Here is a 25,531-nt window from a genome sequence, read left to right as displayed (position 1 = left end):
CGCGCGTCACGGCGTCACGTGGCCGGCGGGCGGGTGCGCGCGCGTGACGCCGCTTCCTCCCCCTCCTCCTCCAGCTGCTCCCGCGCGGGCGGCGCGTAATGAGGCGCGGAGTGAGCGCGCGCTCCCACCCCGCCCTCCCGCCGGTCACGTGGGCGCGCTGTTTGGAGGCGGCACCGGGAGAGCGGTGAGGGAGCAGCGGGACCGGGAGAGCGCGGGGCGCGCTGAGGGAGCGGCGGCGGGAGAGCGCGCAGTGGCGGCGAGAGGGAGAAGGAGCGAGCCGCGCTTCCTCTGCCCCGCCAAGGCTAGCCTCCCGTCCCCTCCCCGCGGTTTCTGAAGGGGTTTAGGGGATTCCTCTGTCCTTTGCGAGCCTTCGCCTTGTCCGGGTGCGGCAGACGGAGTCCCGCGGCTCAGCCCCGGCCGGCCGCTCACACCGGCGGGATGTGGCGCAGAGTGGGCAAGGCAGAAGTGGCCATTAACGTTTTTAAGACGCTTTGAGAGCTTAGAAGAAATAACTTTTAGTTTCGTTGGCTAAATGTGCCTCTTCCCTTTTCCTAGTGCCTGGTGAGAGTGAGCGCTCGCTTTCCTTTAGAGGAAATGTAAATTTCCTCCATGACGGCTTTTCTGGGAGGGAGTTCCTTAATTTATGGGACCGCATCCTAAAGGGTACTTAGAAATTCCCGCACTTGCCTGTGCAGTGTAACAGGTTTAGCCTTTTGTTAAGCAATGTACAGGTTTAAACTTTAAACTCAACAAGAAGTTGTTTTAAAGTATGTGCTGCTTAGAAAAAATATGAGGTTGCGATTTCAGTAGTTACTTAATTCTTGGATTTCACTCTGTGTTATCTCTTGAATGTGGGAAATGACATTCAGTGGAGAGCATAGCTTATAATTGTATCAAAATGCACAAATGCAGCTAATTCTAAATTTTGTATAACTTGAGAATAATGCTCCTTAAATTTACTTTTGGAGACGATATGATGTAGTTATAAAATGCCAATGCTAGATGTTTCCTTGGGAAAGCTAGTTTCAAATCAAGGTTGCGTGCTGTGGAGAAAAGTGAATTTTTCAAGAAAACAAGGTGTATTTAACTTGTTTCACAGGCAGATGTAAATATAACTGCAGTTTAAATATTTCCAGTGTGTTATATGATAGATTAAGTTTTCAGAAATGAACTTGAACAAGAACTTCTCAGAAATGAAGCAGGAGTCTTATTTTCCAGCCCTTGAGCCTCTTTTTGGTGAACTGAAACCTGATGGTTTTTGAGTAAGAAAACATTTGGTGTTTCTTTAAGCACAGAACACCAGCTCAAATGAAAAAAAAAGTGAGCTAATGAAGAACTTTATTTTTGGCAGGTACAGCTAAAAGCTAAAGCTGTAACACACCCATGAGTGAGCAACACTAGTCGTGTGCATCCATGGCCTCTGTGCCAGTAATTCCAGACTCTTACAACCATGTCTTGGCAGAGTTGGAGTGTTTGGATCCGTTGCTTTCTGCACTCAGGTTGGATTCCAGTCGTCTTAAGGTGAGTTTGTGGTGTGTGGCTTTTTTTTTTTTTTAATTTTTTAAAAAATTCAAGTAATGACCCCATTTGGCTAATTATTTGATTAAGCCATAGGATTAATCTAACTCTTTTTGGGGTGTATGCATGCTATCTTAGTGGCGGAGGGAGTACTTTGGGAAGAAAGAGTAAAGATAATGAGCCGTGTTGCTCTGTGTGTGTTTCCTTAATGCAGCTGTGGGTGACACAGCCTGACTCAGCTTACACTGTTTGCTTCAATTGCAAAGTGCTGTTTAATGATCTTCACTGCCAGTGGTTCAGGAGTGGTACACAGAGCTGGCAAACAATGAAGCCTTTAAAAACCCCACCATAATAAATGTAAGAAAAAGATGCTGTGATCAGAACTTACCAGGTTATGCATTATGATTTTTATTCCCTCAGTGCACGTGTGTAGATGTGTCAAAGAGATGGCTGGCTCTAGGCAGCTCAGGAGGAGGACTGAACCTTATCCAGAAGGATGGTTGGAAGCAAAGACTCTTTCTCACTCACAAGGTAAGGATAAAAATTTTAAATGAAAATTTCCAAAAATGGGGCTGGGAAAGAAACATTATTTGAAGTTTATGTATTTTAAGAGTCAATAGGTGCTTTCAGCTTACTGGCTTGTCCAAAGAAGGTGAAGTTTTGGACTGCTGTGTTTAAAATAGGTTGTGGTTCTGGAGGGTATCCCCAGAGTGTGTTAGATTTCATAAAGTGTGAAAAATATTACTTCAGAGTGTCAGACCTTTGTTTTTCAAATTCTTACTTTTTAACAGCAGCAACGAAGTCACCTGAATATTTAAGGATCAGAAGAAAATTTTGTATATGAAACTAGAGCAACTCACAAGTAGATAGCTCCCAGTGTTTGAATGTTCAAACTGTGACATACCTGGATAAGTGAAGAAAAGATAGGCTGACTTACTGTTGCTGGAAGAGATTGTGAAACAGAGATTGTTATTTGTACAGCCAGGTGCTATTTCCTAGGAGCCACTGCTGCTTCCAGTATAGCATGAATGCAGCCAGTTTATTAAGGCTGGGAGCACCTCACTTAATTCTGTCAAAACAGCTTCCAAAGGTGTGAGGACAGAAGAGTGATTTCTGTGCTTCCCAAATCAGAGAATGCACTGCAGTCCTTGCTCTTGATGTTGTTGTGCTGTTGTCAGCTGCCTCTTGGAGTAAACTCAGTGTTTGCAAACAAAACCCAAGCAAGCAGTGAAAACCAGCCACATCACAGCAGAGTGGTAGCATCTCTTGGCATGAATCTGGTTTATAGCTTAAAGATGAAAGCTGCACGGTGGTAGTGGCAGTACAGGAACAAGTTTTACCTGCTCTTACTCCTGTGCTTGCTTTCAGGAAGGTGCCATTTCCCGGGTGGCCTGTTGTTTGCATGATGAAGACTATGTTGCTGTTGCCACCAGGTGAGTGGTCTGCTCACAAACCTGAGCACTGGATTAATATTTTTAAGAAGCTTCAAGTTTCAGATGTGACAGCTGCTGAGAACTCAGAGTTAATTTACCAGGTTAACTGGTGGAGGCCACTACAGGATAATTTTCTGCACAGACAGTTTGCTTAATTTTTTTTTCTGGAGCAGTCATTCTAGAGTTAAGTATTATTTCTCTAACTGAACATGTATGGCACAGCTCTTGCATGTGAAATTATGATGATAAATGTCTTTCTGAGACCTTTCAGCATAAAAAGAAGCATTTTCATTAACATGGTAGAGTGAGATTGATGGTTAATTCCATTTGCATTTATTAAAATCCATTTAAATGTTTTTCTACATCCTCACTTCCAAGTGTAATAACTGTAAGAATAGCCTTACAAAGCTGCTTGTACATTGCAGTGCAAAGAAGGACACTTATTCTTCTGCAGAATTAAGTGTGACACTTGTTGAAACCATGCAGCCTCAAACAGAACCAGCTCTGAGGCATGCTGCTTTGCTTGGGTCTCCTCTTGCTTTGGGAAGAAACATCTTTATGAGAAGACTTATTTTCAACTTGTATTCTCCTTTTAACTTGTTGTAGCCAAGGCCTTGTTGTGGTTTGGGAGCTGAATCAAGAACGCCGTGGGAAGCCAGAACGGATTTATATTTCCTCTGAGCATAAGGGCAGAAAAGTCACAGCTCTGTGCTGGGATACAGCTGCCCTTCGAGTTTTTGTAGGAGATCATGTGGGGAAAGTATCAGCCATCAAGATTAACACATCGAAACAAGGGAAGGTAAAATGTTGCATACTTTTTTTCAGCTTAAGTCACAGGGGGTGATGTGGGGAATCTTTGTTTATTTTGGCAAAGTGGAACAGAGCAGGACTTGCCAGCTAATGAAGTTCTGGTGGCTTTAACTGTTGGGATGAAGAACCAGTGTCTTGAGACAACCGTAGAGATCCTGACCCATGAACTCACCCCATCCTTATTCTATCTATTTTAGTAATGCAACTAGAAAATGCTTTCAAATGTTCAGAATTAAAAACTGGTCAATCTCCTGCTTCTTGGAATTCACAAGTATCAAAATTAAGGGCCTTGGTGTTTCTCAGCCTATTGGATTCCTTAGACTCCAGCTACAGGTTCAGCTGTTTGTTTTAGTCCTCGGTTCAGCTGTTGGTCAGAGAAAGAGCAGTCCCAGACCCTGATTTTGCTTGGCTTTGTCGGGATGCTCTGATTGTTAAACATTTGGATCGGATAAGATAAATGGTAGGTGGTCATCGAGCCTACATGCTTTATATTTTGTGCAAAGGACACACCTGTTAGTGATAGCAGCCTGATTTCTAGCCCTTGAGTGTTCTTTAGCTTTTACTTCTACTGGGTCCTTTCTTTTTAATCAGTACAAAGGAGCAGAACCTGGAAATAGTTGTGTTTGTCTGGGTGCTTTCTGGCCCTCATGGAAGATTTTGATGGAAAATTGACTTATAAGTAGCAAGACCATTATTATATTTAAATAAAGAGCAGGGAGGGGGGTGGGGAGGGGCGGCGGGGGAAGTCAGCTGTGGGAGGAGAAAAGGGCAAGGCCCATGGAATCTGTGTCTGTTCATGTCTGTTAAAGGAGCAGGACTGTTGGGTTTCTCAGATAATGCAGTTAGTCATATTCCTAAGCAGGGAAAACACCAAAATGGTGACTGTCTGACAGCAAATTGAAATGCAGTTCCCAGTAGTTTCCTTATCCATAAGTCTATCTGAGACTGCTCATCCACCCATGCAAACGGAGACACTGGTAGGATAAATAGTATGTGGATAGTTTGTGGTAGGGTAACAGAGAAGGTGAGTTTGTGAATAATTTAATTCCAGTAGAAGTTTTTTTTTTTTGTATCAATTAATCCCTCTGGTCTGTTTCCATAAAATTGCTAGCTCAGTGTACCTGTGGGGAGAACTGGAAAAAAAGCACAAAGCTTACAATAGCAGGCATAAAACTCTCTCTTAATGTTACAGGAAAAAACTCTTTATAAAGAAATATCAAGATGCTACAGGGATATGACTCTTTTTTTCTTTAATCTTCAATATTGGTTTTGGGAAAAGGAGGATTTAGATTTCTATGCTTCTGAGTATTGTAGCCTTGCTTTGTAAAGACAAAAAAGAAAGGCACTGCTCTGTCTTATGCTGTGTATTCATAGCATACATGAGTCTTTTCTGAGTTTTGCTGTTTTAACATAATGAAACAGTCTTTACTTTGAACTCAAGACCACCAGCATGTTTTCTCTTTTTTTTTCCTTTTTTAACTGTAGGCTGCAGCTACTTTTGTGATGTTTCCTGTCCAGATTATAACCACAGTAGATTCTCGGGTGGTTCAGCTTGATTATTTGGATGGAAGACTGCTCATATCTTCTCTTACCCGCACTTATTTATGTGATACTGAGAGGCAAGTTCTATTTTATTTCTGAAATAATGGACTTCAGAGTCACACACAGTTTCTGAAATTACATCAATGTCTCTTTACCTAGCTCATGCTCCCTCAGTCTGTTTCTGAAGATGCTGGGAGGGGTAGTGTCAAAAGTTTTACTGAAATCAAGATAAACAACATCTGCTGTTCTCCCCTCAACTACCCAGCCTGTCATTCTGTTGCAGAGGGCTGTTAACATGACTTCCCTTCCATAAATTCACACTGACTGTTCATAATCACTGTCTTATTTTTCATGTGATTGGAAATTATTTCTGGGAATGTTCCCACCTTCCCATCACTAGGTTGAACAACTGGTTCTGCTGAAAAAAAACCCTTTGATCTGAGCATTCATTTCAGTTAATGAATATTTCTGCACCCTGTCTTGTATAAACTTTGGGCAGGCTTTGTAATATTCATTACAGATTTTTTTAAGCACCAAAACCAATTCAGTGGTGGCGATTAAGAAAAACATAAAATTAATTAGAGCTTTTATTAATGCTGCCTTACTTAACAAGTATATTTTTTCCCCTCCAGAGAGAAGTTCTGGAAGATTGGTAATAAAGAGAGAGATGGAGAATTTGGAGCATGTTTCTTCCCTGTTGGAAAAAGCAGTGGGAATCAGCAGCCATTAATATACTGTGCTCGACCTGGCTCGAGGATGTGGGAGGTGAACTTTGATGGGGAAGTGCAAAGCACACATCAGTTCAAGCAGCTGCTCTCATCACCACCTCTTCCTGTTGTTACTCTCAGGTAGAAACATGAGTGTTATCAGTGTTAAACTTGTTTGGGATGTCCTTAAGACTGAAAAGACTAAATCAATTCCTGCTTCAGTCAAATGTTAATCCTAGTTGTCATCTTAATACAGGCTCCTCTAAGAGGTGTAGCCAGTAATTATCAAAAATGCCAAAACCTTGGTTCTGCAGCTATGTCTGTGAGCGCAATGAATGCTGCTGTTATGAGACTATATTTATTTAAGCCAGCCATGCATTTATAGGATTAAGAATTTTAGAAAGTAATGGTATTGTAGCTATACTTATACTTGATAATAATTTTATTTTGCAGGCAGGATCCTCATTATACTGGTTCCAGCTGCTCTCCACAATCTTTATCTTTCTCCAAGCTGCTGTATTTGACGTGAGTATTGACAGCATAGCTTCCTGTTGATAAAGTTGGCTTAAAAAAATATATATTCTCCTAATTTATATTACCAACTTCAGGTTTTTGCATAAGAATTTCCCAAGTATCCTGCTAAGCCTGTCTCACATCTCACTTGCTATGCTTAAGCCAATGCAATCTCTGCATATTTTACATTTTTTTAAAATTTTACCTATTTTATCACAATTGACTGTTGCTTCATTAACATATACTTTAATTGCAGTGAGCACTGTGTGGTGACCTGGACAGAAAGAGGCATTTATGTTTTTCTTCCCCAAAGCCTTCAAGTCTTACTCTGGAGTGAAGTTAAAGGTAAACTAACGATTCTTAAATGTTGCTTTGTAACATTGTCTGTTACACTGGTCATTCCTGAAGTCCTTGCCTAACATGGAAACTATTCAAGCTCAATTTCTGCAGCTGGATTGCAGAATATTTATAAAAAACTTGTCATCTGTCTGGTATATCCTTGAATATTAACCATCTTTGTGCCTCCTCCAGCCAACCCCTCCTTCCATAGATCTGAAAACATGCTTCTGGAGAAACAAAACATGGTGTAGAGTGACTCATAAGATACAGTAGTTAAAACAGAGGTGATTAACCTGCAGTATCCTTTTCTCTTTACTCAGGCTCATTGTCAGGTGTCCTATGAAGGATAAACTGGCTGCTGAAAGTTTAAAATCTGGGGTTCTTTTTTCTCTAAAACCTGCTTAAATTGCCTAGAAGGAATATATTTATTTGGCAAATGAGTGAAGCCTCATAAACAGTGGTGTGCTTGGTTATAAGCAGAGTCCTACAATAGTTATTGTCAGTCAGTCTTTCCCCTTCTCCCCATTTTGGTGTAAAGTTTGCAATACCTTTGTTGTGGAGTGTTTGCATACAGCATTAGTATTGTATTTGAAAACTTCTGGAAGACCAAAGTTGTTTTTTTACCAGTGAATATTTTCCTTCTGTTTCAAAGCTAACAGTTATGTATTTATCATCTTTATCAGGCTTTAATTTTTCATCTCAGAGCAGAAGGAAACTTTTTTGTAATTTAGTGTATTTTTTGAATGTTTTCTAGAAATGCAACTCTGGAAAGTTTTGACTGTTTTATAGTGGTGAGGTGCTAGGTCAGCACTCCTCAGTGTTTGTTTTCCCCATGCATCTCATGCTTTTCACTCATTTGCAGTCAGGTGGGAATATGCTTTCACCTTCTTTCATGGACAGAAAGGAGTGTTGATTAATGACTTTAGTCCTTCAGGTATTGCTGTGTGTGTGGTTTTGCAGATATTCAGGATATTGCAGTTCACAAGAGCGAGTTGTTCTGTCTGCACACAAATGGGAAAGTTGTGCACCTCTCCCTCCTGCTGGTTGATCGCTGCATAGAGCGTCTGATGAGAAGAGGATTCTGGACCCTCGCTGCCAGGGTCTCTTGTCTCTTCCAAAATTCAATTGTTTCTTGCAGAGTAAGTAAATACCTCCTTGTAAATGTTCAATACAACATCACTGTTTTTCCTGTCCTCCCCCTCCACAAAGTTTCATGGTCACTGAGATTCACTTTGTTGGAGTTTTTAAAGTTATTTAAACATTATACTTTAAGGATGAAAATCATCCTGCATATATGGTATCCTTTGTTTTCACATGTGCATTAGAAATAATGCTTCTGTTTCACTGGGTGCTTTTAGGCAAGAAAAAATTTGCCTCTAGACAAGCTGGAGCACTTGAAGTCTCAGCTGGATGCTTCGACCCAGCAAGATCTCACTGCACAATTGGAAGAACTGATTGCAAAGTTGGAACCTCTGGATTCTGCATGCAGCAGTAGAAGGAGCAGTATTTCATCTCATGTATGTGTATTGGTAATGCTAAAAATGTGATCTACAGGTTTTATCTGTATGGCTTGAAGTCACCTCATTGCTCCCTTGGAAGATGAGGCTTTCATTTCTACCCTGTCTACTCCATCTCGTAATGCTGCATTCAAAAACTAGGTGTGGTGAAGAGGTATGAAACACCATTACTTGCATTCTGGAAGCTCAGACCTCTGCCTCTTTCCCATATTATTTTAGGGCTAATGGCTGAGATGTGGACAAAGATTGGTACGAAGATGGCTTTTTCCACAGCTCTGTTTAATGTTTTAATGTGCTTCAGTAAAGATAGTCTTGGTTATAACTCTAGTTTTATATGATGAAAATGAATGTCTGAGTGATCAGAGCTATCTTAGCCCTATGGAAAAAATTGTTGTCTCTAAGAAGCTTAAGGAGAAAGCTCTAAAAAAAATAATCAAAGCATATTTCTAATAAGTATACAGCTGCTTTGCAAGAAAGGGGAAATGTTTCATAGTTTATACAGTATCAGCTCCTGGTTTCACATTATTAACAGTGTTTAAAAGGAAAGTTTAAAAATCCAAGTAATGTAAATACCATCTTGATGGGGCAGACAAGTTTTTCTTCATTAGCCACTGAAAGTAAACCTGTAGACTGACCATGAGCAAAAAAATGTGTGTTGGTCCTGAAACGGAATCGTTTTGTGGGGTCTGTAATCGTGCTAGCTGGGTATGGCTGACCAGCAGGAGGACAGATTCTTGGGTATGCAGCTACAAAAGGGTGAAGTGACAGTTTTGACTGCAGGACTAAAGCTGAGGTGGGTTTTGCCTTGCACTGGGTACAACAGTTGTTCCATAGGCTGCTTTCCTAAAAGCAATTGCAGCACACACATCTTTTTAAAGGCACTGAACTGCACACTTGCTGGCATCTGTGCCCTGTTCCATTCTGGATATGGTAGAAGTACTCTGTTAAATAGGAGTTTTCCAGGCAGTGAATTATGAAATGTTCTGAGGTTGTTTGTGTGGGTACAGTTGGTTGAGTTCACGGCAGAAAGTTGAACAAGGAAGTGCAACTCACATGATGTCTAACTCCCCTCCTTGGTCTGACAGGAAAGCTTCAGTGTCTTAGACTCTGGAATCTACCGTGTTATCAGTCGAAGGGGCAGTCAGTCAGATGAAGACTCCTGTTCCCTCCACAGTCAAACATTCTCAGAAGATGAGAGACTTAAAGAATTTCCTGCACACCATGAAGATGAACAACTAGAACTTGGTAATGCTTCTTAATGAAAATGTTTGTTGACTATGTTTGTTCATTCTACAAGAATTTGTGTTGGCTCTGTGCTCTTGCTTTCCACTTTCAAGTTATTCATTATTAATACATGTAATGTGATCAATTGAAAGGGTCACCCCACCTTCCAGCCAAAATCCTTCCTGAAACATTAGGTTGAAAAGGTGTCTCCACAAAATCCAGGCTTGAAAGCAAACAAAACCCAGTGAAACAAAAGGTCCAGAGGGCTTAACCAAGCATGGGCTTCACTCCAACTTCCCCCTCTCCATGTGTAATCGAACATTAGTGCTAAGATTCTTTCAGCTGTCTATGCCAGTATCAATTGAGCTTCAAACAAGATTTGTTTGCTGCCAGTATCCTTTTGTAATATTTGTTCCAGAAAATAATTTCTTAATCTGGATTGTGGCTTGCATTTCTTCAGGGAAAGCAGAAGGATTCTCATAAGTGTCCTTTTCACAGGGTCTCCTTTGTACAGGGGATCATCTCTTACATATATAAACATTAGTGGAGGGGTGCTAGAATAGTTAATAACTGACATTTAGCCCATGCAGGGAGCTTTTTTATTTTATGACAAATGCCTGTCACTGGGCTTAAGCTGGAGTGAGACTGTAATGGGTCTTGTTCTCTGCTCTGTTTGGGATTGGGAGGGGATGCAGAAACCTGGGATGATGAGGAGCTGCCTTGGGACTAAGTATGATAGAGAGGCTTCCCTATAAAAAGGCTGGTTTTTTAGCTTTGCAAGGAGTAGGTGCCAGTTGAGGATGGAGAGAGTTTGGATGCTTTGGAGGAAGCCACACTGGGGAGGGAGAGCGCAGAAATTGGTATTTAGTCCCTTGTCAGTAGTGTTGTCCTGCTGAGTAAGATACACTTAGGTGTACATGTGCCTCTTTCCCTACATCACTGCAAAAACAAGTGAGGAAACTCTGAAGTGCATCATTCCCAACATTAAAAGTCAAAATTCAGGTGACTTAATTTTTGAATGTCAGAAGATAGAAAGGTTCTGTGTGTTCCACAAGAGATGACAAATTTGCTGATTATTTCCAAGTAGAGAAGTTCTAGATACTTCTTGAAGCACGAGTACTTGATTTGGTATTTGGAAGAAATGGACTTAGTGTTCCCCTGCTCACAGTGATATAAGATGTAATGAGTTTTTAGGTTTCTAGTCTGCATGATGAACAAAAGCAGCCTTATTTACAGCTAATTGTAAAGTCAGTTGTGACCTTTAGGCACTGTTGAGGGATTCTGATGGTAGATTTTTCTGTAACAGGGCAGCATCTTTTCCCCTCAACGCTGTGGTTACTGCTAACTGTTGCAAAATGCAGTGTTATCCTGGCTGTAAATGATCCCTTTTTTCTTGTTGACATCACTTAAAGATACAGTGTTTGCTTGTAACAGGAAATTATTGAGCAAAACACATTGTAAATGCTGTTAGGGGTATGGGAGAGAAAAGGAAGTAGTCAGTGATTCTGTATTTCTTCTGATTCTTACTAAAAGCCAGAGAGCTGTGGGCTCACTTAGATTTTTAAGTCCTTTCAAATAAGAGATTGATTTATACCCTAACCATGGCTTATATGTCTCTCTGCTCACATGTGATTTAGGTTTTGAAAATCATGGTCAGAACTGACTTCACCATCGGTTGTGAACTGATATATGCCACAATATTTAATTTTCCTAGGTGTTTAAATAACTCAGTGGATTAAATCAAGGTTTTGTCCTCTAAATGATCTGTAAGTCTAATTTTAGGAGATAGCTTTCATACTGTTGTTGGTGATTGATTATTTTTCTTGCTGTAAAACCAAAACACTATTAATAAAGCAGACTTAACTAGGTTCAAAGTTAGTAGTAACACGGCCCTTGAAACCTGGCTCCATGTGTTCTTGAGTATTAAAAAGGAAAGTGGGCAGGTTATCCATTAATGAATTAGTGACTTGTAGGTCGTTTCAGTGTTCCATTTTTTGCCAGATCACTGTTTCATGACTTTTAATTTTAATTCCATTTGTCAGAGAACGTATCTCATGCATCTGTGGTGATTGAGGCTGACCGGAATGAGACATTCCTCCCATTCAGTATTCCTTTGTCATTCCGTTCCCCATCTCCTCTCGTCTCTCTCCAAGCTGTCAAAGAAAGGTAAAACATGCAGCAGGTTCATTCATCCATTACATCTTGCCCTCTTCTGTCCCCTGGATTTGTAGCATTGTGTGGTTTAGTTCATACTCTGTTCTGCAAACGTGTAACTCCTGAACTGGAACGCCAGAGATGCAATCAGGTTTGCCGGGCAGTTTAAATCTTCATCTTGGCTCTAGTGAAGATACAAAGAGCTGCTGGTAACTTCAGCAGAGCCAAGACTTCAACCTCAGTTTTAAACAGTTAATAATTGTTACATGTCTAGGAATATTTACTGTTACTCTGTAAACTCTGGCTGAGGTTTGTATTCAAAGGCAAACTTACTGAATATTGTCTTGGAATTTTGCCTTCCTGTATCTTAGGGGGAAGGCTTCTTATGTTCCATAGTGACAAACATTAGAATATTCAAAGCAGATAGATATTGCTAAAACACACTTGTAAAGTGGTCTGTCCTATCCCCACATGAACTTTTCAGTGAATCTAATTGGTTTCCCAAACACTTATGGAATAATGGTAGCTCATACTTGCTGCAATTAGATCTGTATCCATTTTTTACCAATCACATTGGAATTTTAAAACTCTTTTTATAAAAATGGAGGATAAGGGGGTGGGTGTACAAATACAAAGGTGATGGTGTTAAATATTTAACTTAATTTCTATGAAACTGCTGTATATTAATTACTTAGCTAAAATATCTCTGGCCTGGCAATGGTCTGAAAAATTGCACAGCCTTCCCTTGATCACATCAGTATGTAAATAGTGTCCTGCAACAAAGAATTGTTGTTGCTATCAGCAGTGTGAGGGTCTCAGAATAAACATCAGAAGTACGTGCAATGTTTTGAGTTCTCTCTAAACTGTAAGCAGCCTTGAGGACCTTACTAGTAGTATTTCTGCTAACAATGAAAGCTACATTTTCAAGTATTCACTGCATGCAATTAATCATGAAATATAGTACTATCATATTTACAGTTAATTATGCTGAATTGGGTTGTTGTTTTTTTTTTAGTTCTAGAGCAGAAAGCAGGAAGCTTATTTTTCTGTCCAAATCTTGTTGACGTAGTTCTCTTCATGGCAGTGGTAGAAATAATTGAGTTCTGGTATGTTCACTGAGCTTTCTCTTCAATAAAACACCTGAAGGAATAGGGACTGTTGAGTGAAAAGGATCTTGTTGGTGAGCTTTGTAATCTGAAGAATTTGAAGCATTGTCAAGTGGTTTCTTACCACTAAGAGTGACTTAATTTCCTAAAGATGCTTTATGTTCAAAAGCTTTAAAATGCAAAAGCTAAAATGTAGCCAATCTGCATTTATTTGCATACAAATCACAAATACATGTCAAAAATCTATGGCTAATATTGGTATGTGATCCTGCTTCTCCAGCAGGAGTGTTAAGCATTTTAGGTTTCTATTCTGTGATAAAAACATGATCATGACTGGAGTACATATTTTGAGCAGGTTCTTAGTAATTCTGTTCCTGTTGGTCATCACTGCTCTCATCCTTTTCTCAGGAGTTCTTCAGATGATAAAGTCTCTGAAATGATAGTTTGAATGAAAAGAGTGCTTGGTTTGTTTGCTTCTGAACTCCTGATGTTAAATGTTTGAATTAGTGTTTCCAGCTTTGTACGCAAAACCACGGAAAAGATTGGCACACTTCATATGAGTCCTGAATCTAGAGGGAAGCATGAAGCAAAGGATGATGAGCAGCTGCCAGAACTAACTCTTAATCCTGTAGCATCTCCCCAGGAAGAAAAAGGGTGAGTGCAAAATCACATTTTCTTAGCAGTTGTCCAGCATTTGCTGGATGTCCTAAGGATAGAAAAAAATTCTTTCAAGCAGACAGTGAGGAACTTGGCATTAGGTTTTTCCAGCTGCCTTCATTCCTGTGGTGGGTTTCAGTGGTTCTCCCAGCTCCTTTCTTAGAGCTGATGAGGCAATGAACACAGAGCTAAGTAATTTCATATTCCAGTGCTTATTTACCACTTTGGACTAACTTTCATACAGTGGCATGGTACTGGTTTTTGTTCAGTACCTGCAGAAATCTACTGTAGCTGGTGTAGAAGCAATAATAGAAAGCCACAAAACAGTATTATCTGTTGCTCTTCATGCCCAATTTATCCATAATTTCTGTTGAGCTTTTCCTTCTTACAAGTGATAGCTTTGTAGTTAATGAAGGAATTAGTGTTGAGGAAAATTTTCAGGAAATCCTCACTTAAATTATTGAAGTTAATACTTCAGATAAGACAGAAATGAATGTGCTTTTCTAGGTCAGAACCCCAGAACTGCCAGCTTCCTGAGGAGGACCGTCTGAGAGATCTCAAGGCTGCAACAGCAGAAGCTATGTAAGCAGAGAAACTTTTTACTGTATAGATATGTAGGCCTTTGGCAGAAAAAAATTATTGGGTTTTTAAAATTTTTCTTTTAATTTGTTTTACATGCATGTAAGAGTGATGCTCTAAATGTCTATTAACATAACCTGAAGGGATCTCAAGGTGAATAATTTGATTCCTCTTTTTAAAACCAAGCAAAACTCACTAAAAGTTCTTCTAGCGTTATTCCTTTGTCTTAAGTACAGGCATAGTTTAAAAAAATGAAAATCACAAATAAAAATACATTCTGAAAGAAATCCTAGGGAGCTCAGAATGTGCTGAGTTCAAATGTAGACTGTGTGAAGTAGCCTAAAATCTGTTTGATGCACTTAAAATCACAAAAAAACTAACAACTGAGTCCAAGTCAAGTGTAGGAGTATAGTTACACAAAGCATATTTGAAATTTTACTTGTGGTTTCTTATAATTGTTAAACTTAGCAAACTTCTTTTTTATGCTGCAGAGCCAAGCTCCAGGATCCCCTGGTTTTGTTAGAACCTCAATGTATGAGAAGGGTCTTACAGGAATGGCTTGTCCATCTAGAAGAAAAATTCAACCAGGAGCATTCTGCTCTGTCTCTTAAGAAAAGCAAGGCTGTGTGTGCTGAAAATCAGAGGGCAGTCCTGGAGGAAAACCTGCAAGTGGCTCCAGCTGACAGAGACCCAGTAGACAAGGAACAGAGTGATATTTTGGAAGACTGCATTGAAAACGAAAATACTGATGAAACCTGTGTGAGCAAATCCACATGTGAAAATGGTGCTGATGTGACTGGGCCTCTGGACTGTGGCTTTCAGGTGTCTCCTCCATGTACCATCGAACCTGATGTTCTGAAAGATCTCGTGGAGCTGACAACTCTGTGCTTTGAGCTGTGTGTCTTTTCTGCTGGGAGAGCTGAGGCTGAGGAGAGCTCTGAGGGAAGCCTGCCACCAGCAGCTTCAGGGACCTTGGCTTGTAGGTTTATGCAAAGCTACTTCTTCCTTTTGGATTTAAAGAGAGTAAAGCAGTGCATTATAACCACGTGTGCCACCAGCCCTAATGTATGGGAAACATACATTGCAGGATTGAAAGGTAAATTATGAACGTTTGATGCCCCTTCAGTTTTATTGAACCAAAGCTTCATGATGATATTGGAAAACAGAACTTTTCTGTTCTCTGCACTCAGCTTCTGCCTTATGTAATTCTTTTAAGAGTGAATTAAAGCCTTAGTATTGATTCTGCTCCAGCTGAGAGCAGTTAAACCACAGAATCTTGCTTTGTGGGTTGGTGTTTGTGTTTCTGGGAATCTCTTCACTGTTTGGATTCTGAGAGCCCTAGAAGTGAAAGTAGTGTATGCATTCCTAGTTTGTCCTTAGTTGGACTGCAGTTGTACCTGGACATTAATACCTGCATTTCATTGGGATTGAGGTGGGTGTTGAACTTCCCATGAAAGCAGTGATAGCTGTTGTTCAGCAGAAGGACAGAAAGGAGGGCCAGGACAGGTTAAAGAAAAAAAATGCCCAAATCTTGTAACTTGTCTGCTGATTTCTTTCAGAAATAACTTGTCACAGTCCAGTTGCTTTAGCAATGGAAAGTGAAGATATGTTGAAAATACTGAAGCTGCTGCATGACCTGGGGCCATGGGATGACAACCCATTGTTGCTGGCACATGCTCAAAGGTTTGTACCCAAATCTGAACTTCCTGGTGGGAATTGCTTCATGTCATGAAGCTACCATGTCATGAAGATTCCATTGCTACCATGTCATGAAGATTCCTGGATCTCTTAGAGAGATCACCCTTCAGTACTATTTTGAACTTGCAGGAGATCTTGAACAATTTATTTTGCTGTTTGGTACTGAAAATAGGTTTTATTCTCTTTCTTTCTCCAGGCTTTATGAAAAATTTGGGGAAACAGCTCTTCGGCCTTTGATCAAGTTCCACCCCTCTATTTTACCTTCTGATATTAAACAGCTTTGCAGGAATGATCTGGCTCACTTTTTAGCATATTTAGATAGTCTGGTGAAATCAAAGCCAGAGGACAAAAGGTGAGGGGAATGTAGAATCCTTTTCATCTGTCTGCTTTCCTCATCATAGGTGTGTTGGGGTTTTTTTTTGTTTTACCTTTTGGGAACATTTTTTTTTGTGTTTCTGTATCTGTCTGCTTGGTGTTCTTAAGTATTAGATTCTAAGTAATTCTGGCAGTTGTAGCTGGCCTTAGTCTGGAGTTTTTGTTAGGTTAGTATATAGTTTTAAAAGGGATTTACTAAATAATACCTTAAATGGAATTGATTTTTTTTTGTTCATATATCTGCAGTTCAGTGTACCAGGATTAGATCACATTTAAAAAGCTCCAAGCAAACCAAACAAAAAAAACCCACAAACCTGAAAAAAACCCAAACCAAATGTGTGGAAAGTCAACCTGCAAACTTGATTTTCTGTGGTTGCCTCAGTTTATAGAGACATAAATTATTTTAGGCTTCTCCACACTTAATTTTACATCCCTCCCCCCAACCCTTTTTTTTTTTTTATGTCAATTTGTCCACACACAATCTCTGCTTCTCCATATCTGGTATATTTAAAACCGGTAGGATTTTTTTTTTAGTGTCTGCTTTGTTTTCCAGGCCGTTTCTCCTTAGGTCTCTTCTGCAGCCGGAATCTGTACGGTTGGATTGGTTGTGCTTGGCAGTTTCTCATGATGCTCCACAAAGGGCAAACACTGTGGATGAGGAAGGAAATCCCAGGTAAAGTAGATTTCATCCAAGTTCCTGAGTGCAGCAGAAAGACTTAACAGATCTGGTTTTGGGTTAGATTTTATGTGAAAGTTTGGATCACTGACTCCTTGGAGAATTTTGCAGTGTTCAGCAGAAATGACCAAAGGATTGAGTAACTTTTATTTGCAATACCTTCCAGAGTGACTGCTCTGCTGAGACTGCACATGGTGTTTCATTCCTTTTTCCTCCTCTCTCCATAAGTCTGCCATAATGTTCTGATGAAAATCAATAATGCTTTAAAACGGAGTTTCTCATCTTCTAGGCCAAGATCACATTTGTTTACCTGGGGCTACAGCCAGCTCATTCTGCTCTTGATTAAACTCCCTGCTGATTTTGTTATGAAAGAGAAGATGGCTGACATTTGTAAATCACATGGGTAAGGAGAAGACTTGGTAATTCTAGATACTTGGTTATTAGGTATTCTGACTCTGAGAAGATACAAATGTAAATGACCTATCTGCTTTTTATTTGGACAGGGTTTTTTTAAAAACCTTTCCTTTTTTGAGAGTGAATATTGAATGTCCAATTTAATGTATCAAATGGGATGTATTCCTTTCTGTTTCTGACATTCATTAAATATAGTTGCTTTTGTCTTCACTGATGTGATTGTTCTTGACTTTGGTTTGAACTGAGTATTTGATTCCTAGAAATGTTTACTCTCTTATTCAAGATTTTGGCCTGGATATCTTTTTCTCTGTCTGGAGCTGGATAGAAGAATAGAAGCCTTTACTAATATTGTTCATTTGGATGATTTGAGCCTGTTGAATGGAGAAGATGGTTAGTAATTCTTAAACTGTATAAACATACTTCTGTAATGTAGGAACTGCCCTTATATAGCAGTTTGCCCAAAGCTGAATTCAACTTTCATCTTTTGAAGTGTTTTTGTAGCTCTATGTGTAGTACAGCATATTTGAAACACATAAATGGGCATTATACTCTTGTAACTTCATGCTGTGCTTTGTGAAATCAGTTGTGCTAGAAAAGGCTTAAAAGTTAAAGAATCTTGATTTATTTATCAGTTGGGAGTAAAAGCTAATCATGGTGTTGTAGACAGAGCAGTAGGAAGCCTTCCTGCACATCACAAAACTCCCCCCTACATGTGCAGACACCCAAAGTTAGGGTGAGTGAAGCATTGTACCACAAGGCAGAACTCGTAAGAAAATTCACTCTGGCCCTAAGATGGATAAAACTTTGTCTCTTGACTTAATCCAAAGCCTTGAATACTGAACTATTGTGAAACTATGTGTGTTCACCACTGAATCTTTACACTAAGTTAGGGCAGTACATTTCTGTGTACAATTTGCTTGGTTTCCTAAAATTTCAGAGTAAAACAGAATAGCTAGCTTCCCTTTTAAGTACAGATATAGTTTACATAGTAGTCTTAGAATAATCCTTGCTTTACAAATAATGTAACAAACTCATTTTACATCTAGGTTCCATTCCAGAGACCATAGAAGAATGGAAGTTTGTTCTGCATCTTGCACAGAATCACAGCACAGCTTCCCACCAGCACAGCCCACAGAACGGGAACGCTGTCAGCAATGGAGGCCTGAGCTGCCCTGACTGCATCACTGTGGAAAACGTCGCTCTGCTGCTGGCCAAGGCCATCGGCCCAAATCGAGCCTTGCCTCTCTTGCAGGAGTGTGGCTTAACACTAGAATTGTCTGAGAGGTTTACTGGTGTCTGTGAGATACTGAGAATCGCTGAGAAAAGGCAGAGGTAAGACGTGTCAGCAGAAGATCCCACCCTGTTCTTTTTGGATCTCCTCCATGCCTTAAACTTCCGTTTTCATTTACAAGAAGTGCTTCACATTTTTACCTTCGGTTTTAGACTCATCTGAAAGCTTTCCTCTTACTCATTTGAAAGCTTTCCTATTATTTAAGTGTTTTGCAATGTAGCTGTTTTAAAATTGAAAATGAGGAAACAGGAAATCATACATGAAAGGTGTATGTGAAGGAAATTCTCTGAAAAAGATCTGTCCTGCTGAGACCTGTAGAGACTCTGATCTCTCCTTCTCCTTTCAAAGGTGAATGATGATGTCAGGATGTTACTTCTGAAATGCGATCATGTTTTTTACAAATTTCTCTTTAAAAAGCAAACCAATGCTCTGTTGTTCTTTCTGTTGTTAGTTTTTTTACTGTTTGACTTTTTTTGTTCCCTTTGCTTTGTTTGCAGAGCGCTGATTCAGTCCATGTTGGAAAGGTGTGACCGGTTTTTGTGGTCTCAGCAAGCATAGAAAACAACTTGGGAGAACTCTGGGAACATTTTATACTGTCGTGACTGTATATTCAAGTGCCTCTTAAGTTTCACAGGCCCTTAAAAATAACAAACTCCTGTCTAAAAGTTCAGTTATACTGAGCCAGTCTCCATCTGGCAGATATCTGACCTGGAAGTGATGACAGTTCTTCCGTATTCCTTTGGAGAAGACTTTTGAACTGTAGAATATAGATCAAAACAAGCCAGTATTTATCTTGAAACTAAGCTTACAGATTTCCAAGATGAAAATTGCTAAATTTATTTTCTGAGTCTATAACTTAAATGTTCAGGGATATGAGCCCCTAAGTATTAAATTATGGTGTATAAAATTTGTTTGCTTTTATGTTTGTAAACATGAGAAATTCCTGGGAGGTATCTAAGTTATACTTGTTTAACTTTCCTGTAAATGACATTTACCTTTAATGTTGCTGTAGAAGTGTCTGTCATGGTACCCATTGGTTTTTTCCCCTTCTTAAATTATACGGACAGGCCTTAACTATTTGAAATACGTTAATTAAGCCAAGTCTTAAAATGGGAGGGTAATATTTTTAAGTAGTGGATTTATGGTAAAAAATGCTGATTAACAGACAGACTTGTTAAATGAACTTGCTGTTAAACTACAAACACAATATTTCTAAGTTACCCATACCTGTTTGTGCACTGTGACCATAGACATCAGTTGGATACTCCAGCAAACCTCAGGACAGTGCATTAGAATCAGAGTCATTTAAGTTGCAAAAGACCCTGAAGATCCAGCCCTCCAACCATTAGCCTCCAACCACTGCCAAATCCACCACTGAGCCATGTCCCGAAGTGCCACATCTACATGGCTTCTAAATGCCTCTAGGGATGGTGACTCCATCACTTCCCTGGACAGCCTGTTCCAGTACTGGACAATACTTTTGGTGAAAAAATGTTTCCTGATATCCAATCAAAAGTTCTCCTGGAGCAACTTGAGGCCATTTCTTCTTGTCCTATCCCTTGTTACTTGGGAAAAAGAAACCCAGCCCCACCTGGCTCCAGCCTCCTTCCAGGCAGTTGCAGAGAGCGGTGAGGTCTCCCCTGAGCCTCCTTTTCTCCAGGCTGAACACCCTCAGCTTCCTCAGCCTTTCCTCACAGGACTTGTGCTCCAGACCCTCCACCAGCCCCCATTTCCCTTCTCTGGACTCACTCCATCCCCTCAATGTCTTTCTTGCAGTGAGGGGCCCAGAACTGGACACAGGATTCAAGGTGTGGCCTCACCAGCACAGGGGGACAATGGCCACACTATGGCTGATCCAGGCCAGGATGCCCTGGGCCTTCTTGGCCGCCTGGGCACTGCTGGCTCATGTTCAGCTGCTGTCAGCAGCACCCCCAGGTCGTTTTCTGCCCAGCAGGGTCCCAGCCCCTGTGGCCCAGCCTGTGGCCCTGTCTGGGGCTCTTGTGCCCCAAGGACAGGCCCCGGCCCCTGGCCTGGCTGACCCTCACACAGCCGCCTCAGCCATCGATCCGGCCTGTCCAGATCCCTCTGCAGAGCCTTCCTGCCCTCCAGCAGATCAGCACTGCCACCCAGCCTGGTGTGTGTGCAGCTGGCTGAGGCTGCTCCATCCCCTCATCCAGATCACTGAGAAAGAGATCAAACAGGGCTGGGCCCAGCACTGAGCCCTGGGGAGCACCACTTGGGGCTGGCCACCAGCTGGATTTAACTCCATTTCCCACCACTCTCTGGGCCTGGCCATCCAGCCAGTTTTTTGGTTGGTGAACAGTCCACATGTCCAAGCCACGAGCAGCCCATTTCTCCAGGAGAACGTTGTGGGAGACAGTGTTAAAAGGTTTTCTTGAAGTCCAGGTCAACTTTGGTAATTCCACAATTAATTCTGACATTTTGGAAAGTGAGAGGCCTTATTTTAATAATATTTTTAAAAGCTGAAGGTTTACATAAGTATTTTTAGATGACTGCTGTCAAGAAAGAAGTTTTTTTACATATTAGGTTGAATATGAAGATTCACAAAATCACTTGTATTTTATATCTCATTTACATAACTATGCTTTGTACTAGCACTCTTTCTGCATTTAATACATCTTTGAACGAGTTTCTTTTTAGGTTCTAGTTTTGATCCTTTTCACTGTATGACTCACATTTTAAGCAGAAAGCCACAGCATCTGGTCAATATTCAATTTTCACAAATCTAATTTAAATAAAAAAGTAATGCATTAATTGGAACTAAATTTAATTCAAATTCGATAATTTTGTTGTAAAATGATGTGAAAATACTGCTTTATAAGGAATCTTTTTATGTAGACTTGCAGCACTTGTAGTGGTGCAAAATAATGCTTTTAATCAAAATAGGACAGTACAATGTTTGGCCTTTTGAGAGATGCAGTCTGCAGAATATTTCATCTTGTCAGCAAGAAAAATTTGGGTGTGGTGGGTTGGTTACTTAACATGGGGAAGGGGAATTCCAGGGTCACAACACATGCCAGGCTTCCAGCCAGAGTGTTGCTTGTGGAAATGCCAATACAGCACTATTTCTAAAAAACCAAACTTTAAAGCTTCTGGGGTTTACATACTGCCATTGGAAATAGAAGGATCTGTGCCATCAGGAATACCCCATGCTCTCACAGTAAGGCTTGGAATGGGAGTCAGGCACCTACCAGATGGTGTTGGTGCCTGTTCTGTTCCCTGCCAGATGAGCTGCTGCTGCTGCCTCAGGGGCTGCCACAGTTACCTACCTCGGGTTCATGCAGTGGGTGATGTAGCTGAGTGCTCCCCTTGCCTTCCTCAGAGGAATGCCTGGATTTCTGAGAATGTGCCTCGCGTACCTCTCTATGGTTCCACTCTATTTGCTTGGTGTATTTTGTGCACACATCAGTCTCTTTCTTACTTCTGTGGGGCTTTTGTACACTTGGTTAACTTTGACTGAAGGTTGGAGCCTTTTTTCTTTGTTTGTTTTAAGTAAATCATAATTCCAGTTAGAGGCTTTTCTTTTTTAAATCATGTCAGAAGGGTCATACATATAACATAATGGGAAGTGTGTGTTCAGATTTTGTGTCTAAAGTGAGCTTGTGTTTATCATTTCAACCAACTTGGCTGTCAATAAAGAGTGAGAATGTACTCTCTGAAGAAGAATTGGAAAATTAATGTTTCCTATTCTGGATGAATTTGTTTTCATCTCACATGGCTAGGGTGAAGGGACTGAAATGAGAGGGTCTTCTGTTCAGAAATTACTGAAACAGAAATTGCCTCAGTTGCACAGAGCAAGGCTCCTGTCAGCCAGCTGAGCACACATCACTGACAGCTCAGCCAGCCTCATGGGGAAGATGAGCTGCAGCTCAGCTTTGGCTTTTGTGGGTGACTGGTGGTGGGAGAGACCCTTGAGAAGCAGAGATAAATAAAGGGGGCTTAGCCTGGAGCAGCTTTAAATAGAAACTACCAGTGGTATTTTCTTTTTATCAAACAAAAAAGTATCATCATTATTTCACTATTAGAAACCTATGGGTAAATAAATTTTACTTCAGATAAATACCTGCATTTTCAATCTGCTTCTTGAAAGGAGACAAGTTTCCAGTGATTCTCCTTGTCTATAAGCCCAAAGTCACTGGCAGTGTATATTCAATACTTAGCAAAATTCTTGAAGTGAATTATTGCACATGTAAGTGTAAAAAATGTACTGTTCTTTCCCAGATTAAGAAATACCTGCAGATATTATTGTGTCTGAGCTGGGAATTCATCTCATCCCCTTTCTCAGATTGCAAAATTGTGGAATGTTTGAGGAACATAGTTTGCAATCATAAATATTTACAGTTAAGGGCAACCACCATGGGGTTGCTTTTTATCTTAACTGCATCAGAATGTACAAACCAAGAAATGGTCTCCAGGCCCCCTCAACGTGTTGTTCCCCAGTGTGCACATGCTGCCAGTGTTTCTTGCTAGGCCAGGAGGAAATGCTCTGTTCAAACCCTCCTCCATGCTTTGCCTCTCTCTGTTGTGAAAGCAGCAGTGTTGGCTGCAGCTCATTTCTGTGAGCCAAGGGTCATGACCTGGAGTGCAGGCCAGGAAGATATGGTGTCACATTCATATTTTCTGAAAATCCCTTTGCCCAGGAGTTTCTCCTGGGAAGCTGAGAAGCCTCAGAGAAAAAAGGAAAATAAATTCTTACCTCATTTGTTTCTCCTGTGTTGTGGTCACACGTGGAATGTGTTTTGAGGTTGTTTATCCAACTGGTGATTGTTTCATTGGTTTGATGTGGATTGTTTTGACTTATTGGCCCATTATGGTCAAGCTGTGTCAAGGCTCTGGAAAGAGTCATGAGTTTTCATTATTATCTTTTCAGCCTTCTGTAAGTATCCTTTCTGTATTCTTTATTATAGTTTAGTTTAGTATTCTTTAATATAATATAGTAACATAAAATAGTAAATTAGCCTTCTGAGAGCATGGAGTCAGATTCATCATTCCTTCCTGCCACGAGGCACCCCGCAAATACAATGATTCAGGAAAGCAGGGCTCAGGCTGTTCCCTGCTGGAGCCCCAAGCTGCAGCTTTATCTCAGCTCCAGCATTGTTGTCACTGCTGCTGTCCTCCTTGCTGGACACCAGGGGATGCACTCTGAGGTGTTCAAAAGAATCCCTTCAGCACCTGCCTTCTTGCAATTATCCTCATGTTTTGCAGAAATGTTTTTTTTTTTTTGTCATCATTGTCCTTCATGTTTTACAGAAATGTTGGTTTGGAGGGTGTGAAACAGTGTAAGACTCAAAATATCCTCTACAGTCCAGAGTGTGTGAGCTCTTGTAGGGAAAAGGTTCCTTTAGGTCAGTTTTGAAGGCAATGCTTTGTTCTAAGTCCCTGGGCAAAGTGCCACGTGCCTGTACCCCAACTTTCAGGAGTCATTTTCCTTGTTTTGTAAAAACCAAAAAGGTGATGGCCGGGGCGACTTGCAACCAGCAGAGAAGGCACTTCAGCTGCCGTGTACTGCGAGGATGTGGGTCATCAGGCTGTGAACTGGGTTGTAGCAAAACACAGCACTCCAGTCCCTGCAGTGGCTAAGCTGTTACGCTGTGAAGTATCAGGTTCAGGAGTGCCAGGGGACAAAAATCTATGTCCTTGTCCATTGGGTTTAGATTTTTGTTGCAAATTGTTCCATTCTGAGATACATTATGCTACAGAGTATCTGTCCTGCTCCAGGTTGTGGAAAATGTCTCCGCTCCTCTTAAGCTAATTTTTTTTGACTGAAGTCCAGCGACGCCCAGGAGCAGTTACTCTTGACACTTCATTAGCTTTATTGCACCTCTTTCAACTCATGCCTCTGCCCTTCAGCTCCAGGAGCAAATTGTTCGCAGTAGCGGAGTTGTGAGTGGGGCAGCTACCCTTCACTCTTCAGAGGCGCCCCTGAAGGGCTCTCCTAGACTTGCCAAATCATGCACAAGGCCACACAGTGGGGACACTTCCTGCACACTCGCTCTCGAGTGCAACTGCACTCAACCCTGGAGTTTTCTGCAGAGGAAAGGGTTGTGTCAAGCTGTTAACCAAGGGGAGTGAGCAGGCTTTAAGCAGAGAGGGCACAGTGGGTACTTAAACAGTGAACCATGCTAATAGGGCCAGACAGTTGATTTAAAGTCTAGCAGAATTGTGGCTGTATGGATCTGAATTAAGTAAAATGTTTACTGCTATGTCCAAAACTTTCCACCTGAGCCCCATGGAGCTGCTGTTGCAGCAAGGTAGCTGGAGATCCTTGAGGGGGGCCTGTAAGAGCAAGCCAAGGCATAATGAACCATTCAGAGCCTCTTGATGGTCTGTGTGTCTGTGCTATCTTAGAGCATGATCAGCTGGGATGTAGGTGTATGTGCTTTGCTTTGCAATGGAGTTAAGAGCAACACTTCACATTTTCCATTTCATTCACTCTGGAATTCATGTGGCAATCCCAGCACACATGGGAATTTCACTTAGCAGTTCATGTAGCCCTTCTGGTAACATTCCTTGTGAACAGACAGAGACCTGGCCTTGTGCTGCAATGTGCAGACAGTCAGGCACCTTCCCCTCCCAGCTCTGTTCAGTCCAAGATCCAAACAAAAGCATCACCCTTAAGATACCAGTAACATTTCAAGCACATGGAACTCTTCAGCCTTTAAGGAAATTTGTCAGTCGGATTGTTATGAGGTGCAAATAGTCCCAAGGGCAGCTGAAGGAGTGCCATATACTCTCTAAAAGATTGCGTAACAGGAGCTGTGGACTTTCAGTAAGGACAAGTTTCCAGTAATGATTTCTGCACTGGAAGTTCTGGTGGGGATTTCCCAGCCATAGTTATCCTTTCCAGTTCCCTCTTTTGAAGTGTTTGAATTGCTTATAAATACCCTCCTTGAGTCTGAGAGCACACGAGACCATCTCCAGCTCCTTTGTTGCTGTTCTGCAGTGGTGAGTGACATT

At 41.0% G+C, this 25,531-nt stretch overlaps 1 protein-coding gene across 2 annotated transcripts; it reads left to right on the top strand.

The window, feature by feature from the left end:
* Positions 1 to 60: 60 nt before the first annotated feature.
* HPS5 (HPS5 biogenesis of lysosomal organelles complex 2 subunit 2) lies at positions 61 to 20,019 on the top strand. 2 transcript variants are annotated; one of them, XM_030950282.1, is made up of 23 exons: positions 61 to 184; positions 1,352 to 1,521; positions 1,939 to 2,049; positions 2,887 to 2,951; positions 3,558 to 3,750; positions 5,247 to 5,380; positions 5,936 to 6,151; positions 6,464 to 6,535; positions 6,780 to 6,868; positions 7,823 to 8,001; positions 8,221 to 8,379; positions 9,465 to 9,624; positions 11,646 to 11,769; positions 13,371 to 13,517; positions 14,028 to 14,102; positions 14,591 to 15,195; positions 15,659 to 15,782; positions 15,994 to 16,149; positions 16,726 to 16,845; positions 17,138 to 17,251; positions 17,546 to 17,652; positions 18,309 to 18,594; positions 19,051 to 20,019. In XM_030950282.1, exons 2-23 carry the CDS (start codon positions 1,414 to 1,416, stop codon positions 19,109 to 19,111), a joined length of 3,405 nt encoding a protein of 1,134 aa, XP_030806142.1. In that variant the 5' UTR covers positions 61 to 184; positions 1,352 to 1,413; the 3' UTR covers positions 19,112 to 20,019. The 2 variants fall into 2 exon arrangements, with proteins under 2 accessions (XP_030806142.1, XP_030806143.1); XM_030950283.1 differs by lacking the exon at positions 61 to 184 and adding an exon at positions 1,109 to 1,262.
* The last annotated feature ends 5,512 nt before the right edge of the window (positions 20,020 to 25,531 follow it).

Source organism: Camarhynchus parvulus, chromosome 5, assembly GCF_901933205.1.
Source record: "Camarhynchus parvulus chromosome 5, STF_HiC, whole genome shotgun sequence".
NCBI classification, from domain to species: Eukaryota; Metazoa; Chordata; class Aves; order Passeriformes; family Thraupidae; genus Camarhynchus; species Camarhynchus parvulus.
This window is presented reverse-complemented; position numbering and strand designations above follow the sequence as displayed.

Excerpts from the sequence above, each read along its gene's own strand:
- HPS5 (XM_030950282.1), top strand. The coding sequence starts at position 1,414 with ATGGCCTCTGTGCCAGTAATTCCAGACTCTTACAACCATGTCTTGGCA. Across the intron at positions 3,751-5,246 it reads ACACATCGAAACAAGGGAAG|GCTGCAGCTACTTTTGTGAT; the intron begins GTAAAATGTTGC and ends TTTTAACTGTAG. Across the intron at positions 13,518-14,027 it reads TCTCCCCAGGAAGAAAAAGG|GTCAGAACCCCAGAACTGCC; the intron begins GTGAGTGCAAAA and ends GTGCTTTTCTAG.